At 33.1% G+C, this 22828-nt stretch overlaps 3 protein-coding genes across 4 annotated transcripts; 1 reads left to right on the top strand and 2 right to left on the bottom strand.

Moving 5' to 3' along the window:
- The first annotated feature begins 2193 nt into the window (after positions 1-2193).
- On the top strand, positions 2194-2907 carry LOC133679490 (transcriptional regulator TAC1-like). The gene has a single exon (XM_062102095.1). The coding sequence runs from the start codon at positions 2195-2197 to the stop codon at positions 2741-2743; it is 549 nt and encodes a 182-aa protein (XP_061958079.1). The 5' UTR covers position 2194; the 3' UTR covers positions 2744-2907.
- A 5520-nt stretch (positions 2908-8427) lies between these two features.
- Positions 8428-11374, bottom strand: LOC133680072 (protein PLASTID TRANSCRIPTIONALLY ACTIVE 16, chloroplastic-like). Its single transcript, XM_062102885.1, has 5 exons — positions 10818-11374; positions 9758-10207; positions 9580-9648; positions 9250-9308; positions 8428-9159 (listed from the first exon to the last, which is right to left on the bottom strand). The coding sequence occupies exons 1-5, from the start codon at positions 11244-11246 to the stop codon at positions 8625-8627; spliced, it is 1542 nt and encodes a 513-aa protein (XP_061958869.1). The 5' UTR covers positions 11247-11374; the 3' UTR covers positions 8428-8624.
- A 1909-nt stretch (positions 11375-13283) lies between these two features.
- LOC133680071 (uncharacterized) lies at positions 13284-19469 on the bottom strand. 2 transcript variants are annotated; one of them, XR_009836270.1, is made up of 15 exons: positions 19342-19469; positions 19167-19256; positions 18970-19092; positions 18570-18737; positions 18391-18483; positions 18119-18252; positions 16961-17008; positions 16812-16865; positions 15793-16554; positions 15518-15703; positions 15261-15410; positions 14957-15157; positions 14037-14848; positions 13651-13721; positions 13284-13529 (listed from the first exon to the last, which is right to left on the bottom strand). XR_009836270.1 is itself a non-coding variant. In XM_062102884.1 (13 exons), exons 1-13 carry the CDS (start codon positions 19360-19362, stop codon positions 14254-14256), a joined length of 2625 nt encoding a protein of 874 aa, XP_061958868.1. In that variant the 5' UTR covers positions 19363-19469; the 3' UTR covers positions 13997-14253. The 2 variants fall into 2 exon arrangements, 1 of the variants encoding a protein (XP_061958868.1); XM_062102884.1 differs by lacking the exons at positions 13284-13529; positions 13651-13721 and having other exon boundaries at positions 13997-14848.
- Positions 19470-22828: the final 3359 nt, after the last annotated feature.

Below are 22828 nucleotides of genomic sequence, written 5' to 3'. Positions count from 1 at the left end.
TATATTCGAGCTCTCTAAAATGGACAACGAAAATAATTTCTCAGTCATGTCATTGATGAATAAACTAGTGCACCAATTATATAATCAAGAGAATGACAACTTTTCTTCTTGGATAAAGCCAATTCATCTATGAGAAACGATGGATTTGTGTGTGTGTGTGAAGGGTAAATCTTAATTTATTATCCATTAATTCTCCAGGTTTATGGAGTGTCTCGATTTCATCTCAAAAACTTGGTTTGTGTCAATTAATCTTCCTAAACTTTCATTGTATGTTCTAATCCCTCCCAGTACTGTCCATTTGCCTCCAATCCATCTGTAACAATAACGGAGAAATATATAAGTAAATTTCAATTTTATAGTTTATATAACTATATTTTCATTAATTATATATGAAGTTGCTCTATAATCTCAAACTAAGAAACTAGCACGTTCGTGTTCATCACATTTATTATTATCATTATTAATTAAGATTTATTAATTTTTAATCTGCTTTTAATATATATATATATATATATATATATTTATGAATGATATTTTGAGATCTTTTTATAATAAACTTCAGAGAAGGAATTAAAGTTTTCACATATTTCCTGTTGCCATTATGGACCAGAATGTGGAGGGGAAATTGAACAATAAAGTAAAAGAGGCTAGTTGATACCAAAATTATACAGCTTATCTTGGGTTAACCTGAAATAATACTCATAGAAGAGTTGACCCTTTAATTTATTTATTTTTAATAAATAAATTAAAATAACATTGTTTTTTAATTTATTTAAAAAATAAATAGATTAATCGATTTAATTTTGATCAAATTTTAGAGGTTTAATTTGAATTGTGAGTTAGTCTAAATTTTTTTATCAAATCATTTAATTTTTTTTTAATCTGCATTAATCTAAACCCGAATTAACTGGATCGAGATTAAGTCATCATATTTTTACAATAGTGGTTGATATAAAACAAATAAACTTTAAGATGGAATTGGGACATCACATAAAACTATTAACTTATAATTTGATTCAAATTTGAAAAGAAAAGTGTATGCGGAAAAGGACACAATCTACGCCTTGATGACATTCCGATAGTACCTTAATTATATAAAAAAGTAAAACTTAACGTTTCCGAAAGGAGGATTGATGGAGAAAGTAAAACTTTTCGTGTAATGCTCTATCTCGAAATTCCACTATCAAAATACGTAAGTAAAATAGTGATTAAAAAAAATTATATTATGTTTTGATTTCTTTTAATTATTAATATAGATATCCGAGCCAGATAAATCCATAAATTCTAAAGTTAACGATAATGTAAGTTTTCAATGATCATTATATTAGCAACTATAGAATTCAAATATGAGACTATAGAAGAAACAAATCTCTTAGTTTCAAACTCTTATCACTCACCACTTACTAGATGGTTATAATTATACTACTTATTTTTTATTTTAATTAAAAAAGTAATTTTTATATCTTTAAGTAATTTATTTTAATTTTTTAATTAAAATCTTTAAGTTATGTGTTTAATTAATAGTAATTTTAGCTTAAACAATACAATTATAATAGATTACCAAACGGCTGAACGTTTTTATTCACGTATATAACATCATATAATTTTATGCTTAATCTCATAACGGAGCACAACACAATATAATACTGACAACACATCACAACATAGGCCAAATTAATATTGAAACTAATTCTTATTTATTAAAAACCAAACAATTAATTATTTGGTGAAGAATTAAATCCTAACAAAGTTGTTTAAAAACATATATTTTGATTGAAAATATATTTTTAGAATATTCTATTTAATAAATTAAGAATATTAATGAAATGTGTATCTTATTAAAAAAATGAAATTAATTTATATTTATTAAAAGTTAAATATATGTTTATTAAGTAAACCTTAAAGGGTTTTTTATATATATATAAAAACACATATATTAGTTGAAAAGGTCCTTTTCAAAATAGTATTTAAAAACTTTTATGGTTGAAAAAAAACACCTTCTCATTTAGAAATAAGAAAAATACATCAATTTTTGTAACATCACTTTTGTCCTTTACAGTAATTCTCAAATCATTTTATTTATTTTATCTAGAAGGAAGGGTCCTTGTAATCCCCCTCAACACAGAGACTATATACACTAAAAACCAGTCAGTTGACAATTCTCTCCCTCTCTCAGCAAGGTTATTTCTCGATAATGGATACTGATGATCAACCCACCCAGGAAAATCCTGATCAGGTGACCTTAGATCATGAACAAGAACAAGGTACAAGCCAAGCAAGGTCCTATGAGTGCACCTTTTGCAAGAGAGGTTTCTCTAATGCACAAGCACTAGGAGGCCACATGAATATTCATCGAAAAGACAAAGCCAAGCTCAAGCACTCCTCAAGTGAAACTCAACAATCTTTGGATATCCCAAAGATAAATCCCTCGTTTTCTCCAGCTATTACTAGCCTAATGCAATCCGGAAGAGATGAGAGCTCGATCAAGTGGCCTTTGATTGTTGATAAAGCTGGAAGTGATCATGATGACACTAAAAGGGACAAAACCCAAGTTGGAGAAATCCAGAAACTGGGATTTTTTGTCCAAAATTCATCCAGTACTGAAGATCATCAAAACCCAAGCAGTCAAGTTCATGGTATCAGCAAGAAGAGTGATTTGTCGACAAGCTCAGAGATAGACCTTGAGCTTAGACTATGGCCTGAGCCGCAGGAATCATCACCGGGTACCAAAAAGTTCTTTTGAGATTGAATATCTTATACATATGATATCTGTCTTTATTCAAATTTTTTAATTTTAGGGTTCCATATGGTGGTACTCAAAGCAAAATACATGGTACGTACGTATCTTTGCTTCGCACTGTATCTTCTTGTTCGAACATGGAATTTGATGGTTTACGGTTTGTGTTTTATCGTGGGATATAGTTTATTACAAGAAAGACAATTTCTCAAGTTTTATTTAGAAGCTGCTCTATATTATTAAATGTTATATAATCCATTAATAATATAGTTCTTTATCAGTGAATTGCAATTAGTAAACACACATGAAAGTTCCCTTTTGCGCGCGATTAGTTCATTGATCATCATATCATATAAAAATTCAAGTCGAGGAAATGTAAGATAGCCTTATATTGTGTAGTTTAAATTAGGGTTGAAATGGAATTAATGACCAGTAAGTAATTTTACAACCCTAGCTAGATTGTTTTCTCACTATAATCAATCAAGTTAGGCGGCCAGTATTTCCGGGAAGCTTCTTTCTAGTACGTAGAAAAAATAATTTTCCAATCCGGCCAGTGCGCGCATGCATATGATCAGCAACGACGTCGTCAAGAATGAGGAACTTGATTGATTTAGGTTCATCGGCAATGACATCCTGGCCGGCGCTTCTTCTCCAGATCGATAAGACGTAGTTTCTTTATATCTAAAACATGCAAAAATTCACAAGATCGATCCCCTCTTTCTATATTGTGCTCCATGTTACATGAGGATGAGGTCGAAGGCTATGAAGCCATATATATTCCAATCCATCTCATGAAGGAGGCTAGTCAATACGATCGCAAGAGGAAAATACATATATATTTTCCTCTTGCGATCGTATTGACTAGCCTCCTTCATGAGATGGATTGGAATAAATATGGCTTCATAGCCTTCGACCTCATCATATATATATATATATGCATACATGTTCATAACATGTTCTGAATCTCTGAACACTCAAAATAGAATAATCTTTGACGGGTTTAGTCCTAAATTAGTCATCTGTTCTTTTCCTTTTCTTTTTTATCAGCATTTAATTAGTGCACGAACAAGATATATATACACCATTTTTACTGTTTTTTTTCTTTTTTGAGAAAAGGCACCAATATATATAGAAGGGAGAACATGCATTTTCTACGTCTTGCAAAAAAAGTACTTGAAATACGCGAAGACTATAGTTTCTGCAGCTCTTATATATTGATCCCAAAAGAAAAAAAAATCCCATCTCACCAAAAAGACTTCATTGGCGTAAGCATAATATTATAAAGGCTGGAAAAATATGAGACATTTTGGTGTAGCAAGGTGCAATTACTAGCAGTTTCTAGAATTCGTGCATGCTTGCCTGGTATGTTCGCTTATAGTTGTATGCATGACTGGTTGAGCAAATAGTCCGAAGCTTCTATATTTCAGCCACTATAAGCAGACATTTCCCTTGTTAAAGGGTTCATCTATACTTTAAAATCTATAATTCTCAAAGGAAAAATGCTAAATAACAAGGAAAAAAGAAGTACCAAACAGATCGTGCATCATTTGATCGTGATTTTAATGTACGTAGGATCCAAAGACATTGTTCTAGGCTTTCTTGGCTTGAAATGTTGTTTTCCTGAAAATCTTAAGTGATTATTTTAGAACTTTTATGTTTTTTTTTATTACTTTGATCCCTGAAGCTCTAGGTTGGTATTAAACAGCTCCTAAACTTCATTTGTGTTATAACAAGCCAGGTCCTTGAAAATAAAAGAAGAGAGAAAAGCTTGTAGGAAAGAGAGGGGGTTTGATTTTTTGGATTTCAAGGGTGGAATTGAAATTTCTTGAGGTTTAAAATAGGTTCTTACATAATTATTTTTAGATGAAAATTATATCGAAAATGGGTGTCGGGGGGCAAAAACAACGGCCCCTATAGTTTTTATGACGAACGATCGCCGTAAATTATGAACAATGGTGTCAAAATTGCAGCTCCGTTGTTGCTAGTGCTTAGTGGCAACGTGTCAATCATCATGGATAGCACGTTATCTATCTTTTTTTAAAAAATAATTCCCGAGTTGATGCGCGAGCTTCATAGAAAAAAAATATATTTATCATGAATTTTGAGTCTTTTTATTATTTTTCAAGATTAATATAAATAATAATCATTAGTGTAAACAATAATTATTCTTCATGCAACCTTATGAAAAATTAATGATTACTTGCCAATTGTTTTGACAATAATATATATAGAGGCTTGATAATTAATAATTAATCTTAAAAAAATTAATAACAGTAACACTAAGAAAACAAAGATTTGTTTCTTTAAAAAGAACAGAAGCACTATCCATAGATTAGCTTATAGAAGAAAAAAAGGTCTCAATATCAAGGATTTTATAATTAATAATTTATCATGCATCTTTTAGTTTATAATATTAATCTTGACTGATTATGTCTCTCTTTAAAATTGATCATGATTCTTTGACACGTGTTAAAAAAAATCAATACTCAAAATTATTTTGATGTGAAATAACTAATAATAACAAATATTATGACACCGTTTGGTTTGGAAAAGTAGGGAACTCGTGTTTCTAGAAAAATTTAATTTTATTTTTTCTAAAAGTTAATATTTTTTTATATTTTAGATTGTTTTGATACGTTAATCTTAAAAATAATTTTTTTAAAATAAAAAAAATATCATTTTGATGTATTTTAAAATGAAAAGCACTTTAAAAAACGACTATAACAACAATTTCAAATAGGCTCTAACTGTTTAAACATCATTTCATTGTAATTAATTATTTTTTTTCAAACATAGTTATGATAAATATTTAAACTCGAGAAGAGAATCACACATGTTATTAAATACTAAAAAATGCACATTCAATTAAAAAATCACCTCAATTAATATTGATTATTTTTATTTCATTAAGTTTTTTAAATTAATTAGAATGTCGAGTACTAGGTTTGGTAAGATGACGGTATTATGCTAGAGTTTCTATACTTAAGTCAGTGAGTCCGTACTGAAATGTCTTGAATGTTAGAAAAAGTTAGAGAACAAAATGCAAAAATGCAAACAAAATAGTGCACTCTTGAAATTATGCCCTTGCTGACTGATGAGAGTTGATTAATGGAAAGACAGGCCGACCGAACGGCAAGAAATTTTGAGCTGTTGTTGCTCGCCGAGGAGGGAAGGCCGGGGACGATGGAGACGTGCATATGACAGACAGGAAGCAAAGCAGCTGAGTGGTGGCGTAGAACTTAATCTTCTTGATTTGCTAGTTCATTTCATTTTGTCGTTAACATAATCAGCCCCTTGTTGTTTTCGTGATCATCATAGTTGTTGTCGTTGTCTTTCTCTTTTAATTTAAGTTGGTGTTTGATATTGTTGTTTAATTATATTTTAAAAAGATTGAGTAATTTTTTAGTTTTAAATTAGATTTTTTAATTGTTTTGATGTGTTATTATTAAAAATAAATTTTAAAAAATAAAAAATATATTATTTTAATATATTTTAAAATTAAAAAATATTCATTATCACACTGTATGAAGTTTTATTATATATTAATTAATTAATGAAATTATTGTGTTCACAGTATCCCAGGGGCAACATTTAATTAATATTTTAACTGTTGTGTGTCGGTAAAGGGTGATGATATAATTTAATATTTAATTAATATTTTTGATAAAAAAACAGCTGCACACATAGGAGGCGTCATGTAATTTGGGCGGCATATACGGCACCTCCTGCTAGTTAAAAATTTTTGTTCATTGTCTCATTTTATTTTTTGTTATGTCATTTTTTTTTAATGAATGACATGTGTTGTCTAAAAATATCTAATTTATCGCCGATGGTATTTTATTTTTTCCTTTTCATTTTTCTCTTCTATATGGAGAGATGCACTTTGATCATTATTTTTATTTATTTTTTAGATTCAATTATTTTAGTTTTAATTGTTTATTTTTTTATTTTCTTTTTTATTAAAGTTTTATTATTTTTAGATTTAATCATTCAATTCTAATCTGTATATATACTATTTTTTTGTTTGGTCTTTTTACTTTTAATTTTTTATTTTGTTTATTTTCTCTTTTGTCAAAGTTTTTATTCTTTTAATTTTATCCTTCAAATTAATTTAATGATTTTTTTCAATAATAATAAAAATTTTAATTTGGTTATTCTTCTTGTGATTTCTTGGTTTTTTTCCTTGGTCTTTTTTTCAAAGTCTTTATAGTTTTCGATTTTATCCTTAAAATCAAATTTATAACTTTTGTTTTTTCAACAACAACAATAATGATTGTAATAATAATAATAGTAACGGTAATAGTAGTGGTGGTGATGGTAGTGGTAGTGGTGATAGTAGTAATAAATAATAATAATAATAATAATTATACTAATAATAGTGATAATAAATATTGAAAATGATAATAGTTTATTATGATTGTAATAGTGCTAATGATAGTAATAGTTGTGATAATAATCAAAATAATAATGATAGTAATAATGGTGGTGGTAATGATGATGATAATAGTAATAGTAATAATAATAGTAATAGTAATAATATTAATAATTTTGTCATTCAAAACAAGTTTATGATTTTTGTTATTTCAATAATAATAGTGGTAGGATGAGCAATAATAATTGTAATGATAACAATAATTATGGTGATGATAGTAATAATAGTAATAATAATTAAAATGACCTTGGAATAATACATCTTAGTATATTAGTTATTTTTCTTTTCAATTTAACCTTTTCATTAAAAATTTTTGTTCTTTTTTCTTATATTTTTTTGTTCATTGTCCTTTTGGATAAGTGTTATTTCTTTTCGATTTAGTTCTTTAATTTCAATTTTTCATGTATTTTTTTGTTTATTTGATCTTTATTCTTTGGATTTCTTTTTTGTCCTTAACTTTTTTATAGAAGTTTTATTGGTTTTTTATCTCACCCATCAATCCAGGTTTATGGTGTGTTATTTTTTTAATTTCTCTCTCTTTCTTTCTTTTATTTATTTTTTTTCTTGAGTTATTTTTGTTTTCAATTAAATCCTACAATCAAAAAATTTTAGTTGCCCTTTAATTTATTTTTTATTTTGATTTTCACCTTCATTCTTTTAATTATTATTTTTTATTTTAGATCTTTTTGTGTAGTTAATTTTTTTTCCCATTATGTTCTTCCATGTTTGTTAACCCAGTCCAATTTTTTTTTATCTTTTTGTTTTTACAATTTCATGCTTCCATTGTTTTTTTTTCAAGGTATCGTAATATTTTTTAAAATAAATATTCAATTAATATTATTATCTTTTTTATTATTTAATTAAAATAAAACCAACTCATTAATCTTTTTTATTATTCAATTAATAGGTGTTATCACTCGAATCAGATTTCACCATGCTAGAATTATTGTATAATGTATAATTAGTCTAATTCCATCATTTTAGGGGGACGCTAGGAAAGACACGGAATGACGAGGACTGCGAACTATTTCAACTGTTAGAAATAGTAAGGGAAAACTGGATATAATTCTTGTTGTCCCAGATTAAATAACTGTCTTTGTTCCATTTTCTACATCACCATCAAAAGCCTAGCATTCGGCATTAACAACTTGTACCTTGTAGCAAATTTTCCAACGTCTGATGGACTCTAATTTGTATACTGCATGCATCCATTGCATCTACTTTCATGTTCATATTGCTCTAGAGTATGAAGAACTAATGAGAGAATCGGAAATATTTGGATTGGAGCCTTTTCCAAATTGAAGGCATGCTTTAGTCATATGGAAAATGATCTGAAAGCTTAAAAATGGTGTACATGATAGGCTTAGACTCACGTTCAACAGCATTACAAGCTTTAAACCACATCTACTTCAAACTAGCCTGAAAGATAAGATGGTTACAACGAAATTAATTGTCTCAGTCATCATCGATGTAAATGGTTTCTTGCTGAAAAAGGCCACCAAACACCTTCCGCACTTCTGCCTTTGACTCTGTCTCTTTAGCCTTCGGCTTTGGCTCCTCCTTTGGTTTCAAAGCACGAGGTTTAGGTGAAGGCTGTTTAACTACAGCTTTCTGGACCGGCAAAGAACGAGCCTTGGCTTGTCCCCTGACAGTTGCGAGCTGCACTTTTGTATTTTCACTAGTCGTTTGAACCGCAGTTGATATCTGGGAGCTAAGTTTTTCCCAAGAGAACCCTGAACCAAGTTCTGTTGCTTTACTCAAGAAGTTTTCCACTGACGCCCCTGCAGCCTCGGCCTTCCCCTGGGCTTCTTCAGCTAGACTAGCAGCTTTAGCTCCTTGCTCTGAAAGCTTTTTCACTTCATCTTCCAGCTTTTTGGCTGCCTCAGCTGCCTCGGATGCTTTCTCAGCAGCTACCCTTGTCTCTTCCTCTGCTTTTGCCTTTGCAAGAGCTTCTGCATAGACTTTTCTTCTTCCATCTTCAGGAATGGCACTGGATGCAATATTCACTTGCACAAATTAGCCAGTTTTATTTTCACAAAAAAACAGACCAAGTTGAAATAAAAATTCAAACCCCAATTACCTGAAAAGCTCATCCACAGGTTTTGATGGTGCCGATGGATTAGTAAAAACTTCCACAACCTGATACCGAATACGTGCAGCAACAGCAATTTGCAAGTTATTCGGTAATCAGTAAGGGTACAGTAGCGTTTCATAAAATGAGAGATGGAAAGTTCTGCTTCAAGCCTATTTATCACCTTACCATGAAAGAATTAGTAAAGACATTGTGTGTTGTGTGAAGGAACTGAGGTCATTAAAGAGGAGTCATTGAAATGTTTTCTTTAAAAAACATTAGAAGTAAAGACCATACCCATGATTCTATAATAACCTTCCAATCTTCCCAGACATTTACCTTATTTTCTGCCACCGATGTATTTGAGAAAACATTTGCCACCACGGACGCTATCTGGGACTTGGCTACCTAACAATGTGAAATCCAAAAAATAAAGCCTTAGTAACATAAAGGAAAGAGCAATACGAAAAATAAATACTACAATGAAACAGAAAATTAATTGCATACATTACATTACTTTGAAGTCGCCTGTACCAGTGCTTCCTTCAGCTGACACAACAACATTATAAGAACTCTCTGGTGAAAAGTCTTCTGTCAAACTTGTCTTTATAAAAGTATAGCTAACATCTGTTTCAATCACTTTCTGCAAGAACTCAGGTACAGAAAGCTGAGATTGCGAGAACAGGTTGTTAAAGAATGTTTTGAATCCATCTAGCACATTGTTAGTTGATGAACTGGCTGGGTTCCCATCATAGATTATGGCAACATGGCCGACTCCTGCTAGCTGAGCAGCTTCGATTACTTGCAAGGCGTCCAATGTGGAGACCTCAGAGGTGGGGCCATTCTCTGTAGGACCAATTGTAACCACTGCTTTGCTTGCATTGCCAATTGCTTTGGCAATTGATTCTGTATCTTGGAAGGTGGATTCAACAGCATTGAGGCGCTTTGATTCCTCATTTGATATGATCTGTTGCAGGAATAGGAATTCATATAAACATAAAAGCATATATATCAGCTCAGTGTCTCATAGTACAGACGTTGCCTCTGCGAACCTGACTTCCAATCCAACACTATCCATAGTCATTTTAACTATAGAGTTGATAACAGAGGTTACGCCAGGATAGAAGAACTATATATATATATAAACTTTCTCAACAACAATATAGACCAGTTCATTAGAACGTTGCTCCTCTATTCTTCAAGGAACAATTCCGACTAAAATCTGTTTCTGAAGATTTGAGTCCAAAACGTGGAGTCTAGAATCAAACGTTAGAGAGCATTCATTCGATTCATAAAGTTGAATTAGGCAAGTTGGAAACCTTAAATCAAATATGGGTACAAACTGAGTAGTTTTTTCTATTCATTAACATGGTTTCCCTTTCATTGGTTAATGAGTCCAGCAATGTATTTGATGATAATTTGACCACATCAAGCAGAATATAGTCTTTCTGGATATACTTGTGAACTTGATCCACATATGCACCATTTAGGATTGGAATAGACAAATTACCTCTAGTGTTCCATAAATATCATACTCAGATTGAACCAAGATTTTCCAGTTGTGTGAAGTAGCTAACCTTGTACTGGGCGGCAAGACGAGCCAACTCCTGAGCATCTCCAAGCTGAGGAACCCCAGCTCTTACACTAAAACCCTCACGCAGTAGCGTCTGTGCAATACGAATGCCAGCCTGCCCAGTAGCACCAGCAACAAAAACAGTGCCAGGGTCCTTCCTTCTGATGTTCCCAAATGACAACCCGGAAGAAGGCTTGCTCACAACAGGCACCAAAGACTTCATGTCAGGTACCTTACCAAAGTTGAAATTAAAGGGACTTGAATTGCCCGAACCATCAGTTTGACTTTCATCATCTTTTGGTTTGCCGAACTGAAATGTGGAGAAGGGTCCAGCTTTTTTGGCAAAGACTCTGAGCCTTGGGTTCTCGAGGGAGAGTCTTGAATGGGGCGTGGTGTTCAGGAGAAATGAGTTGGAGGTGAGAGCTGGAGCCATAGAAGGGAAAAGAGAAGTTCCCGAACGATGCCTCCCTCCTTCAAGTCTATGTTGTTCTGATGTTTTCTGTGCATCACACTATATCCATCAAGGCCTTACAGCTTGTGTCCTGTGGCCATCCTAGTGTTTTTAGTTTGGATAATATCGAGATGGGGAGGCAAAGGACTGGCAGCAAATGAACTTGAGCCACGTAGTTCCATGTTATCTATTTGAAAATATTTGGCACCAGAAGTTCAAATTCGCCATTTTGTCATGTTGAGCTACTAGAAAATGACATATTTTCCACGTATCATGCAAGAGGTAGAGCTTCAATCCTCAATAAATCTGCTTGGCCCACGCAAGCCGAGAGAGACATTAATAGGAGAGCTTAGACCCCTTACAGCTTGATGATGCATGATTGCCATCCAAATATCATGTATTTATCGACCTCTAGCAATAGTCCCATCATTATTATAAAATAAGAGAGAGAAAAAGGCCATTTTTTGTAAAATAAGGGAGATATACGTATTGGAAAATGAGAGAGAGAGAAATTCATTCATTGAAGCCATATTTTGAAAACTTGGCTTTGGAGCAAGGTTGTCAATTCCGTTCCGTTCCGCCCGGAATGGCCGAAACATTCCATACCAATTCAAAAAACGGAACAAAACGGAACAAATTTCATCTCATTTTAAATCTCGGTCCGTTCCGGATTTTTCGGCTAAATTCCGCCCGAAACGTTCCTGTTCCATTCCACATGTTCCGTTCCGCTCTTGAAAAGCCATTGAATCAAATTGAACCTTATTCAATTTAATTAATTAAACCACCCAATTATAAAAAGCTCTTTTTATTACTATTTTCTATAACAATGATATTAATAATAACATTGAAAATTATTATTACTATTTTCATTAACAATGATATTAATTTTTTAAAATTAGATTTATCACTAATATATATGGTTTATATTCATGTTGTTTTTTTCATGTTTATATTTTGTAGGAATTTGAGCAAAACAAGGGATGCTTTAGATTTCATTAGCCTTAATAACATTGACCTAACTTTATATTTAAAATATTTGTGTTAAAACATTTTACTTTCATAATATTTTGATATTTTGTTTAAGTTGAATTACTTTAAGTTAAAGATCTATTTAATCTTGACTATTTAGAAATATTTTAAAATTTGAAATTATATTTGTTTGGCATTGTGTTTGTATTGCATAATTTATAATTAATTTATCTTGAATTTGAATTATGTTTGTTGAATATATATATATATATATATATATATATATATGAATAGTTCAACCCCGAAACGGCACGCCGAAACACTCCGAAACTGAAACATTCCGTTCCAATTGAAAAAACGAAACACCTACCGAAACGGAATTGACAACCTTGCTTTGGAGTGAATAAATAAATATTGAACTCGAAATCCCAATGGTGTAAAATTCTTAAGCTGCCATTACATTCACGGTATTAAATGTTTCTATGGGCACTCCTTGGCCAAATCCAACATTATTATAAAATATCAAACTTTTTAATGTGTGACTTGACACTCATGAGTATACTTCCAAGCCCATTATTAAAACAGTGAATCAATTTATAAGTTCTAGCGGCTATGCTCCATTGGTAGACTTCAAACTAAATGTGGCTCTAAGGCCAGCATTACACAGCAAGCAATACATACTGCTTAGAGTAACCCTAAATGCTCATCATTGTCAACAAAAGAATGCTAGACAAATGAAATATTATATCTTCTAGGTCCCAGTAAGAGCGTATAGTATGCATGTATTGTGAGTGATTGCAGAAATTATAATGAACACCTCAGCGCAATGGTTGGCAAAGGTAAGAAATCGCGAGACAATGCCAAAGAAAGTCAGGTCCAAAACAGCTCCCAAGGGCTCACACCCTCCCAAGTTGTCCTAATGCCATAAAATCTTTTATATTGAGAGGTCGAAAGGTCAAAGCAAAATACAGGCATAGAAAACAACAAACACAATTTTACAGAATATATCACTGCCACAAATAAAATAGTAGCCAGTTTCCCCTCACCGAGTCAAATAAAATAATCAACAATGGATAAATACCGACAACCCAAAACCAATTAAGCTGATTCATGAATGAGAGATCAACACCTTCAAAATGCAAAGAATAGTTCATATAGAGCTAACTATTGCATATATATACATGGCCATTTTTTTGCTATATACATCAAGCAAATATCAGATCCGAACAAAGACGAGCCCAAGGCTACAGCACCTGGAGAATTTTAGAAAACAAAGTCCCAGGAACAATGCTCAAGCTGTCATCCACACAGGTCAGACCAAAACACAGTGAGAATGCAGCCAACAAAAACAAGAGAAAGTTCAACAATAGGCACAGAGTTATCGTAAGACAGACAATATAGAATGAAAACAGTTCACCTGAATCTTGCTCAAATGTGGATCTGCACATGGTCTGCTCAAGCAAGTCATCTAGCTGACAATAATTTCATCTAACAATTGACCAGAGAGCCAATTCAGTATCAACTTCGTATTAATTAAACTTAAATAACCTGTAGGTTCACTTTTCATCCTAAGAGATAGTGTCACTTAATCTTGCACACCTGATCTTACAAATGCGGGGAGCAACACTAGAAATTGCATTGTCCCACAGAAGCTAAGAAAAAGTATTTTTGTAACTAAGTCTAATAATTTAAAGAGAAAACAATATGAAAATCAAGCTGTTAAGGCAATGATGCATTCGCATATATGTTCCGTTAAAATCCACTAAAAAAACAGATTCCCAGCCAAGGGACAACATTTATTACCAGAAAAACTAGCAGCAAGGTCTGCATAAAGGTGCACTCAAGAGAATAGCTCAGAAAATCCTCATCTATCCATTTCAGCTGCCAGCAGGAAACAGAGACTACATTAAAAGGTTACACAAAAAAAAAAAAACCATCCATAGCAAAAGCTCCTAGCAAATATAAAGAAAAGCTTAACATGATTAAAGTATAAAGCTTAATATTCAATGCTGTAACAAATTTAGCGATTGATGCCCTTCTTCGCTTTAAGTGATTCAAGAGCCTTCTTCCTTAACTCAATCTCAAGTTTTTTCTGATCAGACTCTATCTCCTCATCGTCACTCGGATGGGACTCCCTCCTGCCAACATGTTCATCATCAGAAGAACTAGCATCACCACAATCCTTCAATTTTAGCTTCTCTGCACGCCGTTCCTCCCTCCTACGGCGTCGCTCCTCGCGCCGTCGATGCTTCTCCTCCTTTCGCAATTTCTTTTCTTCCTTCCTCCTCCTTTTAGCCTCTTTCCTCTCTTCAATTTCAGAACCATAGCTGCCATCATCATCCGAAGCCATTTCAAGCCGATGCGACCTTTTATGCTTTGACTTTTCCCTCTTTTCTGCTCTATGCTTATCACTTTCCTTAGAACCAGAATCCAATGCACCACTGCCATTACTATGATGGACTTTTTCAGCTGTCACTGGTGCGGTTTCTGACTTGGGATGTTTATCACTACCCTTAAAACTGTTTAAGCATGAACGGTCTTTCTCATCCTTGTACAAAGTTGGAGATTTTTTTGCATCAAGATCATGATCAGTGCCCCTCCCAGAAGACTTCCCACTGTAAGGAATGTGATAGACATCAGAACTACTAGTTGGTTAATGTATACACACAATTGGGGTGGGGGTAGAAGAACAAAAGATGTAGAGCAGAGCAAGAAACATATACATCTTTATATCCTGGTCTTTCTTCCTCGAATCCATGTTATCTGGATAGTTTCTGGAATCAGTAGTCTGACGACTGGCTAATCTTTCAGAAGATTGTTCATCCTTGTAGTGAACCTTCACAGGAGAATCTTTCTGCTTATTAATGTTAGAAGGATGTATAGGTCGTTTCCATGATGACCTAGAATAAGAGTCCCCACCCTCCCTAAAAACAGAGCAATCAATGAAAGTAATAAACCAAAACATTCAAAATACTATCACAAAAAAGATACACGAATGAACAGAGAATGTCTAGCTCAAAATCTAACCGAGTATGACCAGTTTCTTCGTGGTCTTTGCTAGTTTCTGGACTATCCTTGAGAGGTTTCCTCCCTCTTTGTTTCTGAGGACTTAAGCTACCATCACGTGTAATTTGCTCTTTTCTTTGCCTGGCAGGACTCTCATATGGACTATGGGACCTTCATTAGCAACCAAAAATTGCAAACATGTGTATAAAATATCTGCACAAGTGATCAGAATTCTGAAGATAACTTAATGCTACATTTTTTAATGAAAATAAAATCACCTTCCATCTTTGCTGGCACTCTTTATTGCAAATGGTGGAGATTCTGGCCGGAGTGGGGACCTCTCTGGTGAAGGAGATAAAGCTGGCAATCTATTGGATAAATCTTTCTGATCCTTCTGATCTCTTTGTGGTGACCTCAAAGAATTTGAGGACCGGCGTGGAACAGGCAACAACTTTTGTTGTAATCTGCAATGTATATTTTCACTATTACAGATCTGGTTTCAATGTAAACTAATTAAGTTAAGAGGAGTTTCTCACCAAGGAAATGAACATACCTAACTCGTTCTCCAGGAGACTGCACGGGTGATCTGTGTTCCTTTGGAGATTTCACTGGAGAAGGGGACCTATGCTGGACAGGAGATGGAGAGCTTGAAGTGTAAGGTGAAGGAGACCGACGATGAGGAGATGGAGATCTCTTGCGTGAAATAACAGATGACCTATGTTGCATAGGAGAAGGAGACCCACGACGAGGAGTAGAAGGAGACCTTTGATACCCCCGACGTACAGGAGATGGTGATCTGCGTCGTAAGGAAGGGGGTGATCTATGACGAAGAGGTGAAGGTGATCTACGCCTTAAAGGCAACGGGGATCTGCGGCGCATAGGGAAAGGGGATCTGCGGCGCACAGGGGAAGGGGATCTACGACGCCTAATAGGTGAAGGGGATCTACGGCGCCTAATAGGTGAAGGGGATCTGCGACGTCGAATAGGTGAGGGGGATCTGCGACGTCGAACTGGTGAGGGGGATCTGCGACGTCGAGCTGGTGAGGGGGATCTATCATGCAAGGGTGAAGGTGACCTGCGTCGAAAGGGAGAACGCAATCTACGTCGTATAGGTGATGGTGACCTATGTCTTAAAGGAGATCTAGATATATGTCTGGAGTATGATGATTTCCTCCGAGGTGGGGAGGGTGAATCTCTAGGTGAACGCCTTCGACGAGGAGTAATTGAGCGCCTTCTTAGTGGGTGCATTCTATCAGAAGATATGGAGCGCTGCCTTCGTACTTCAGGTGATCTAGACACACTTCTTGACTTATGCCTGCAATTGAGGTATGCATACATAAAGTTAGGTGTTGTGATTAAAAAAATGAAAGGGAATAATGAACAATTGACAAAAGATACAAGTAAATCATGCAATCCATTTTACTATTATATTTAGAAATGTTTGCATGTGGCATGTTCATTTGCACCTAAATAAAATGACCAAAAAAGGAAAAGAAAAGGAAGCGAAACTCCAAATCCAAGTAATTAAATGATGTGACTATAATATTAATGTTGTTGCATAAAAAGACATACCCTGAATGACTTCTTGAATTTAAAATTGACTTGCTAGTCCTAGAAGGTGAGCCTCTGCACAAGACAACCCAAGTTATTGGTAAGCTAGCTCATCCTGTAGATGCGAACCAGGAAGTATGATCAAATATTAAGATGGCAAGGAAAATTACCGAGGAGATGAAAATGAACGATCAGTCGAATGAGGAGACCTAGAAGCCCTGTAAGAGAGTTATCATTAATATTTCACAACTCCAATCTTGCCTAAAAAAACACATGCAAACTGCATCTCATCCAAAAGTAATGCTAAGATAAGAAAAAATTCGCCCTTTTTGGAATAATTCCTAATAGATAAAACAAATGTTAGAGCTCGATTTTAGTTTCTTCCAACTAGTTAAGTATAATTTTTGGCCATTTCATCATCAATGGAGAGTATTTTTACAAACATATAATTGTTTTAGGTAGGAAATATACAGCTTCAATCAATGTTGGATTGCTTTGTCTATGCAAATCCAGACAGTTGTTCTTGTGCCCATGTGCAATGTAACCAAAACCTTAAAGGGTGGGTCCAGGGTGAGCAAATAGGGAGCTATGTGGTCTTCCTTGTATATAAACAAGAAAGAATGGTTACCCCAGGTATAGAGCAGCTGCAGTGTATCAACTAGTCAACTAGACTGTTAAAGTCTCCTTTGATGGATGCCCACCAATTCAAATTCATAATGCAATATCTTTGTCACCGGTAAGACACAAAATTGAACTTGCAAGTGGCATTTGACATCATCTTGAAGCACGGTTCTGTAGAAACCACCAAGATTTATGCTATGATATAAGCATTAATGAACCTTGCATGCATGCCTCGGGATAGGTTCTAAATCCAATCAAGGAAGATGAAAATAAGTGTTTGTGCTCCATGAAGCATCCAACAGAATTTTACACTAAGCAGAATTCTTAGAGGCTGCTAATTTGCATTTTCACCTTAGACGCATTTTAAACAACATAGTACACCCTATACAGTCACTACTAACACAAAAGGGAGGAGTGAAATGAGAATCAATCATCCATAAAGTACCAATGAAATGCACTATGCAGCTGATCTTCCAGAATATAAAATGAGCACTTATTTAACATGCTCCTGAATCACATCATGATAAAAGCTTGTGCAGAAATTTACCAACATAGGTTAGGTTGAAGTCCACATTAATGCAATATTTTCTGCTATAAATTTGTAAAGATTGAAGAATGAAGAGTCTACGTTACCATGATAGGCCTGAAAAATAATTCATACCTGCTCCTTCAGAAGAAATTTAAAAAGATAAAATAAAACTCCTAACCTTTTCCTTCCTCTTGCACCATTCCTCATGTCAGTTTCTTTCTCATCCTCAGCATGGCCACTTGAACCCTTAGGCAGCATGCGCTTTGAGGCTGGCTCCATAGCATTATTGGCTTTCTTTTCAACCTCAATGTCCTACAGTAGTTTGAGGTAAAGGACATGAACCCAAATAATTGCAGAAGCTAGCTGAGTACCATGAAAACACAAACTAAAGTTAAAACCAAAAACCCAATTCTAGGGAATCTAACTCCAGCGTGAATGAGTTAGCATTACCATCTTCTTCAATTTTTCCCTCTCAAGTTCTCTCATCTCCTTCTCTATCTCCTTCTTCTTCTGGATTTCATTTGCTATCCTATCGACCTCTGCCTGCAATAATCCATGTTAACAAAGTAAGTAAAGATCCATTCTGATATTGAATGTCATACCATCATAACTTGAAAAGCATTTCAAACCTGCTTCTTCCGTGTTTCTTCTTCTTTGGCATCCAAAAACTGTTGAGGAACACCACTTTCATTCTTCTGCGCACTAAGAAGAAGTGTCCAAAGCTCTTTCATAAACTTCCCAGTGTTTTTCTCCATGAATCCTGTAAGCGATATTTGAACCTCCTTCCCATTCACTTCCTGCATCAATACAGTATACAACAAGAAAAAAAAATGATAACTAAACCACACTTGACTATTGTTAAGAAACAAAATGACCAAACGAACTCTCAACACTTCTTTAGGCAAGTATTGTAAAATTATATTAGCAAAGACGGAGGATCCACGCGTGCAGTATTCAATTGAAAAGCGAAACATGAACTATTTTCAGACACTAAAAAAAGTTAGGTTAATTGCAGAAAATCAATAATACCTTTCCATCAAGCAGACCATAAATGAAGTTGATAAGAACTTCATCTTCAAAGCCGAGAAGCTCCGTCACTCTAGTAGCAATCCACGGTCTAATAACATCCATCTTCATTTTCCTCGTATCCACCTAAAAATTTGAAACAAATTAGATAATTTCAACCACAAAGGATTCAGCAACTCAATTGAGAAAAGAAAACGAACCAGATGGTCCAATTCGGGAGCGAACTTCTGCGACTTCAACAGCTTCGCTTGCTTGTTGGAGAATCGAGTGTCTTGATCAGCAGACGTGCCCTAGATTTAAAAAAAACAAATCAAATCGAATTCCAAGATCTGGAACTGCAAATTCATATTCGGATCTGTAAAGAATGAAGCTTACCCGGAAAAACCCGCCCGACATTTTTTTTAGGGTTTTGATAGGTAAGTAGCTTGTGTTTGGCTAGAGAAAGATGAAGGAATCACCCTCCTATTTTAAAGATTATGCAATTCTTTTTTTATTTTTCATTTTAATTATTATTATAGGACAAAGGTGAAAAGACAGGAAAGGCCTTCTCTTACGGTCGGATTCTCATTCTGATCTTGCGCTACGTTTGGATAATTGGATTTTAATAGTTGAAATAATTATGAATCCAATTCATGACGGTTTATTTATGTGGTTAAATTTCTTTTTCAAATTGTTTTTTCATGTAAAAGAATTAAAATAATTTTTTAAATGTTTTTTTTATAATTTTGATTTATTAATATTAAAAATAAAAAAATCTAAAAATATATTATATTGATATATTTTAAAAAAAAACTACCTAAACTTTTTAAAAAAATGTGATCATTTTTATATTTATTCTCTATGTTTTGAAAATTATAATTTATATTTTAAACTTTATTTTCGTGTAATCATTTATATCTTAAATTATTTTATTGTTTAGTTACATTCATCAAAAATATAAAATGTAATTTTTCAAAACACAAGAATATGTATAAAAACAACTAAAATATACAATGATTAAGGCAATTTTCCTTTATTATTAATTGAAAAGCACTTTTATAAAAGTATCATGTATTACTAAACACACACTTAAACCAAAAGAAAATTGGTTTGGTTTTATGTTTTAACCATTCAAGCCATGCAAAAAAATTATCCAATCAATTAATTTTTTTTTAAAATAAACTAGTTGTGAATTATTCAAGATTTGTTAAATATTATTATAACTTGCCAAAAACCTATGCATTGTAGTAGTTTTTTATTTTATGTATTTTTGTTGATAAGAAAGAAAGTTGTGAATGTTATGATAAAAGTATACTTTGAACTTATCTTTAAAGGATAAAACTTGTAAAGGTGACTTCAAATTATAAATGCACCTAGTACATTTATGAGGTCAATAAATCATGTGTTGCATTCATTTATAGATAAATTAATGGTTGCGTATTTTGATGACATCTTGATTTATAGCAAGAACTTAAATGAGCATTTTAATCATTTGCATAGTGTACTTAATGTATTGCATAGTAAGAAATTATACGTTAATCTTAAGAAGTGTATCTTTGCATGGAGAAAATTGTGTTTTTTGGATATGTTATAACTGTATAGGGTGTTGAGATAAATGAAGACAAGGTAAAGGACATTTAAGATTAGCCTACATCTAAATTTGTGATCGAGGTAAGAAGTTTTCATAGTTTGGCTATTTCTATAGAAGGTTTATTAAGGATTTTAGCACACTAGTTGCACCAGTTACTAAGATTGTCAAAAGGTCAGTTGGTTTTAAATTGGGTATTGAACAAGATAATGCGTTTAACTTATTGAAAGAAAAACTTTGTTTAACACCTTTAGTAGCTTTACCTGACTTTATGAAAGTTTTTTAGGTTGAAAGTGATGCTTTGGAATTAGATATTGAAGTTGTTTTAATGCAAGATAAACGACTTATTGTTTATTTCAATGAAAAGCTCAATGGTACAACATGAAACTACACTACTTATAATAAGAAGCTTTATCCTTTGATGATAATTTTGGAGACGTGATAGCATTACTTATGGCTAAAAGAATCTGTGATTCATTCGAATCATGAATCATTAAAGCATTTAAAATGATAAGGTAAGTAAAATCGACGACATACAAAATGAGTGAAAGTTATTGATACATTCTCAATACTTTTGGTGATATTCTCTATTCTATCTCAATTTTCAAGGATGAAAAGACGATGCAAATGAAGTTCAGGATTAAAATGCAAAAAAAAGTGAAACACGGTGGATTAAATGAAACTTTTGCATGCTTTTTATGGAAGAGTCCTTCTGTTTCTTCATTTATGTCAATTTCAATCCTCTATCTCTCAATTGTTTTTAAGAAGGAAAAACTCTATTTTTTCTAAAATTGATTTTTAATTTAATATTGAAACATTTAACAACACATGAGGTAAATTAGAGAAAATATTTTAAAACACATCCATACACATAAAACCATGGAACATTATTTGAAAGCAAGGTTGTCAAAAAATGTTTTTTTGACACGATACGGAATATACAATATAAACTCGGATCGTAAACTCGAATTGTAAAATCATAAAATCACAAGTAAAATATTTTAACTAATTATATATTGAAAATTCCAGTCAAGTAGTAAATAATAATATAACACAATTAAAATAAAAATGAAATAAACAATACAAATGTCCAAACATCTTAAAATACATAATTCAAATAAAATTTCATTCATGGTTTAAATAACTTAAAAATACAATATAATACAATTATGTCTATAGAATTTCATTAACTAAAAATTAACAAATCTAAAACAAACAATATGTTGGTGTGTCATGTAAATCAAACACAACCTCTACTAAAACATTTTTGACAATACTTATACTAAACTTTAATCTTAACTTGGTATTGGTGATATTTGTGAAATGTGTTTTATAATCTTCTTTTTTTTTCGTTCTTAGGACTCAATTATGAGTTATGTATATTATTTTAGGTGTCACAACTTTAATCTTAACTTGGTATTGGTTATATGCTTTTCTTTTCTTTTTCTTATTTTAGGTGGGTTTTAAATTTTACGCCCTCCCATTTTCTACCGTTGATCTATATTCACTTCTAGTCTAGAAAAAAACCCACTTTTGTTTGTTTGTTTGTATCTCATCAGCGAGTGTTTCTTTCACTTCCAGTCAGAACCAAACCAAAGCATTTATCATCAGCACGTTTGCATCTCTTTCTTATTTTTTCTTTTTTCTTTTGTGGCCATGATCAGGAATCTAGAAAAGCAATCGAGTGCTGGTAATGGGTCGCCATCAAGAAATAGTAGTGGCAGTGACAAGGTTGTTTCTATAACTATTGCAGGAAAGAGATCTCCTCCAACACCATGGAATAATGATAGAAAGATGTCTAGCTCTAGGTTAGCAATAAAAGGACAGTTTTAACTACTATGGAACCAGCTGCGATGATGCCCGCTGGTGTTAGTCGTTAGGGTTGAGAATTGAGATTTAGGCAAAGGGAAAAGAGGATATTGGGGGTGGGAACTGTGGGTGGAGTGTCGGGAGAGTCAGGGTCAGGGATAAAGACTTAAGGAGTCAATATTTTTTTTAACTTTGGTCAAACTCATTAAATCAGTCCTGTTTTACTGAGTTTGACCGATTTTGAACGAATTTGATCAATTTTGAGTTTTTAACCCGATTTCACAAATTATATACATGTTGACTCGTAAAATCGTATGATTTTACTAGTCAACTCGCGATTTTGACAACAATGCTTGAAAGGATAAAATTAAAAAGAAGTAAAGTTCTAGTGACCAAAATGTAAACCTTGCACAATATAAATACCAAAATTTTAAAAGTGGACAAAAATGTATAGTAAATGGACAATTATTTGTGCGGGTGAATAAT

Source organism: Populus nigra, chromosome 19, assembly GCF_951802175.1.
Source record: "Populus nigra chromosome 19, ddPopNigr1.1, whole genome shotgun sequence".
NCBI lineage: Eukaryota > Viridiplantae > Streptophyta > Magnoliopsida > Malpighiales > Salicaceae > Populus > Populus nigra.
This window is presented reverse-complemented; position numbering and strand designations above follow the sequence as displayed.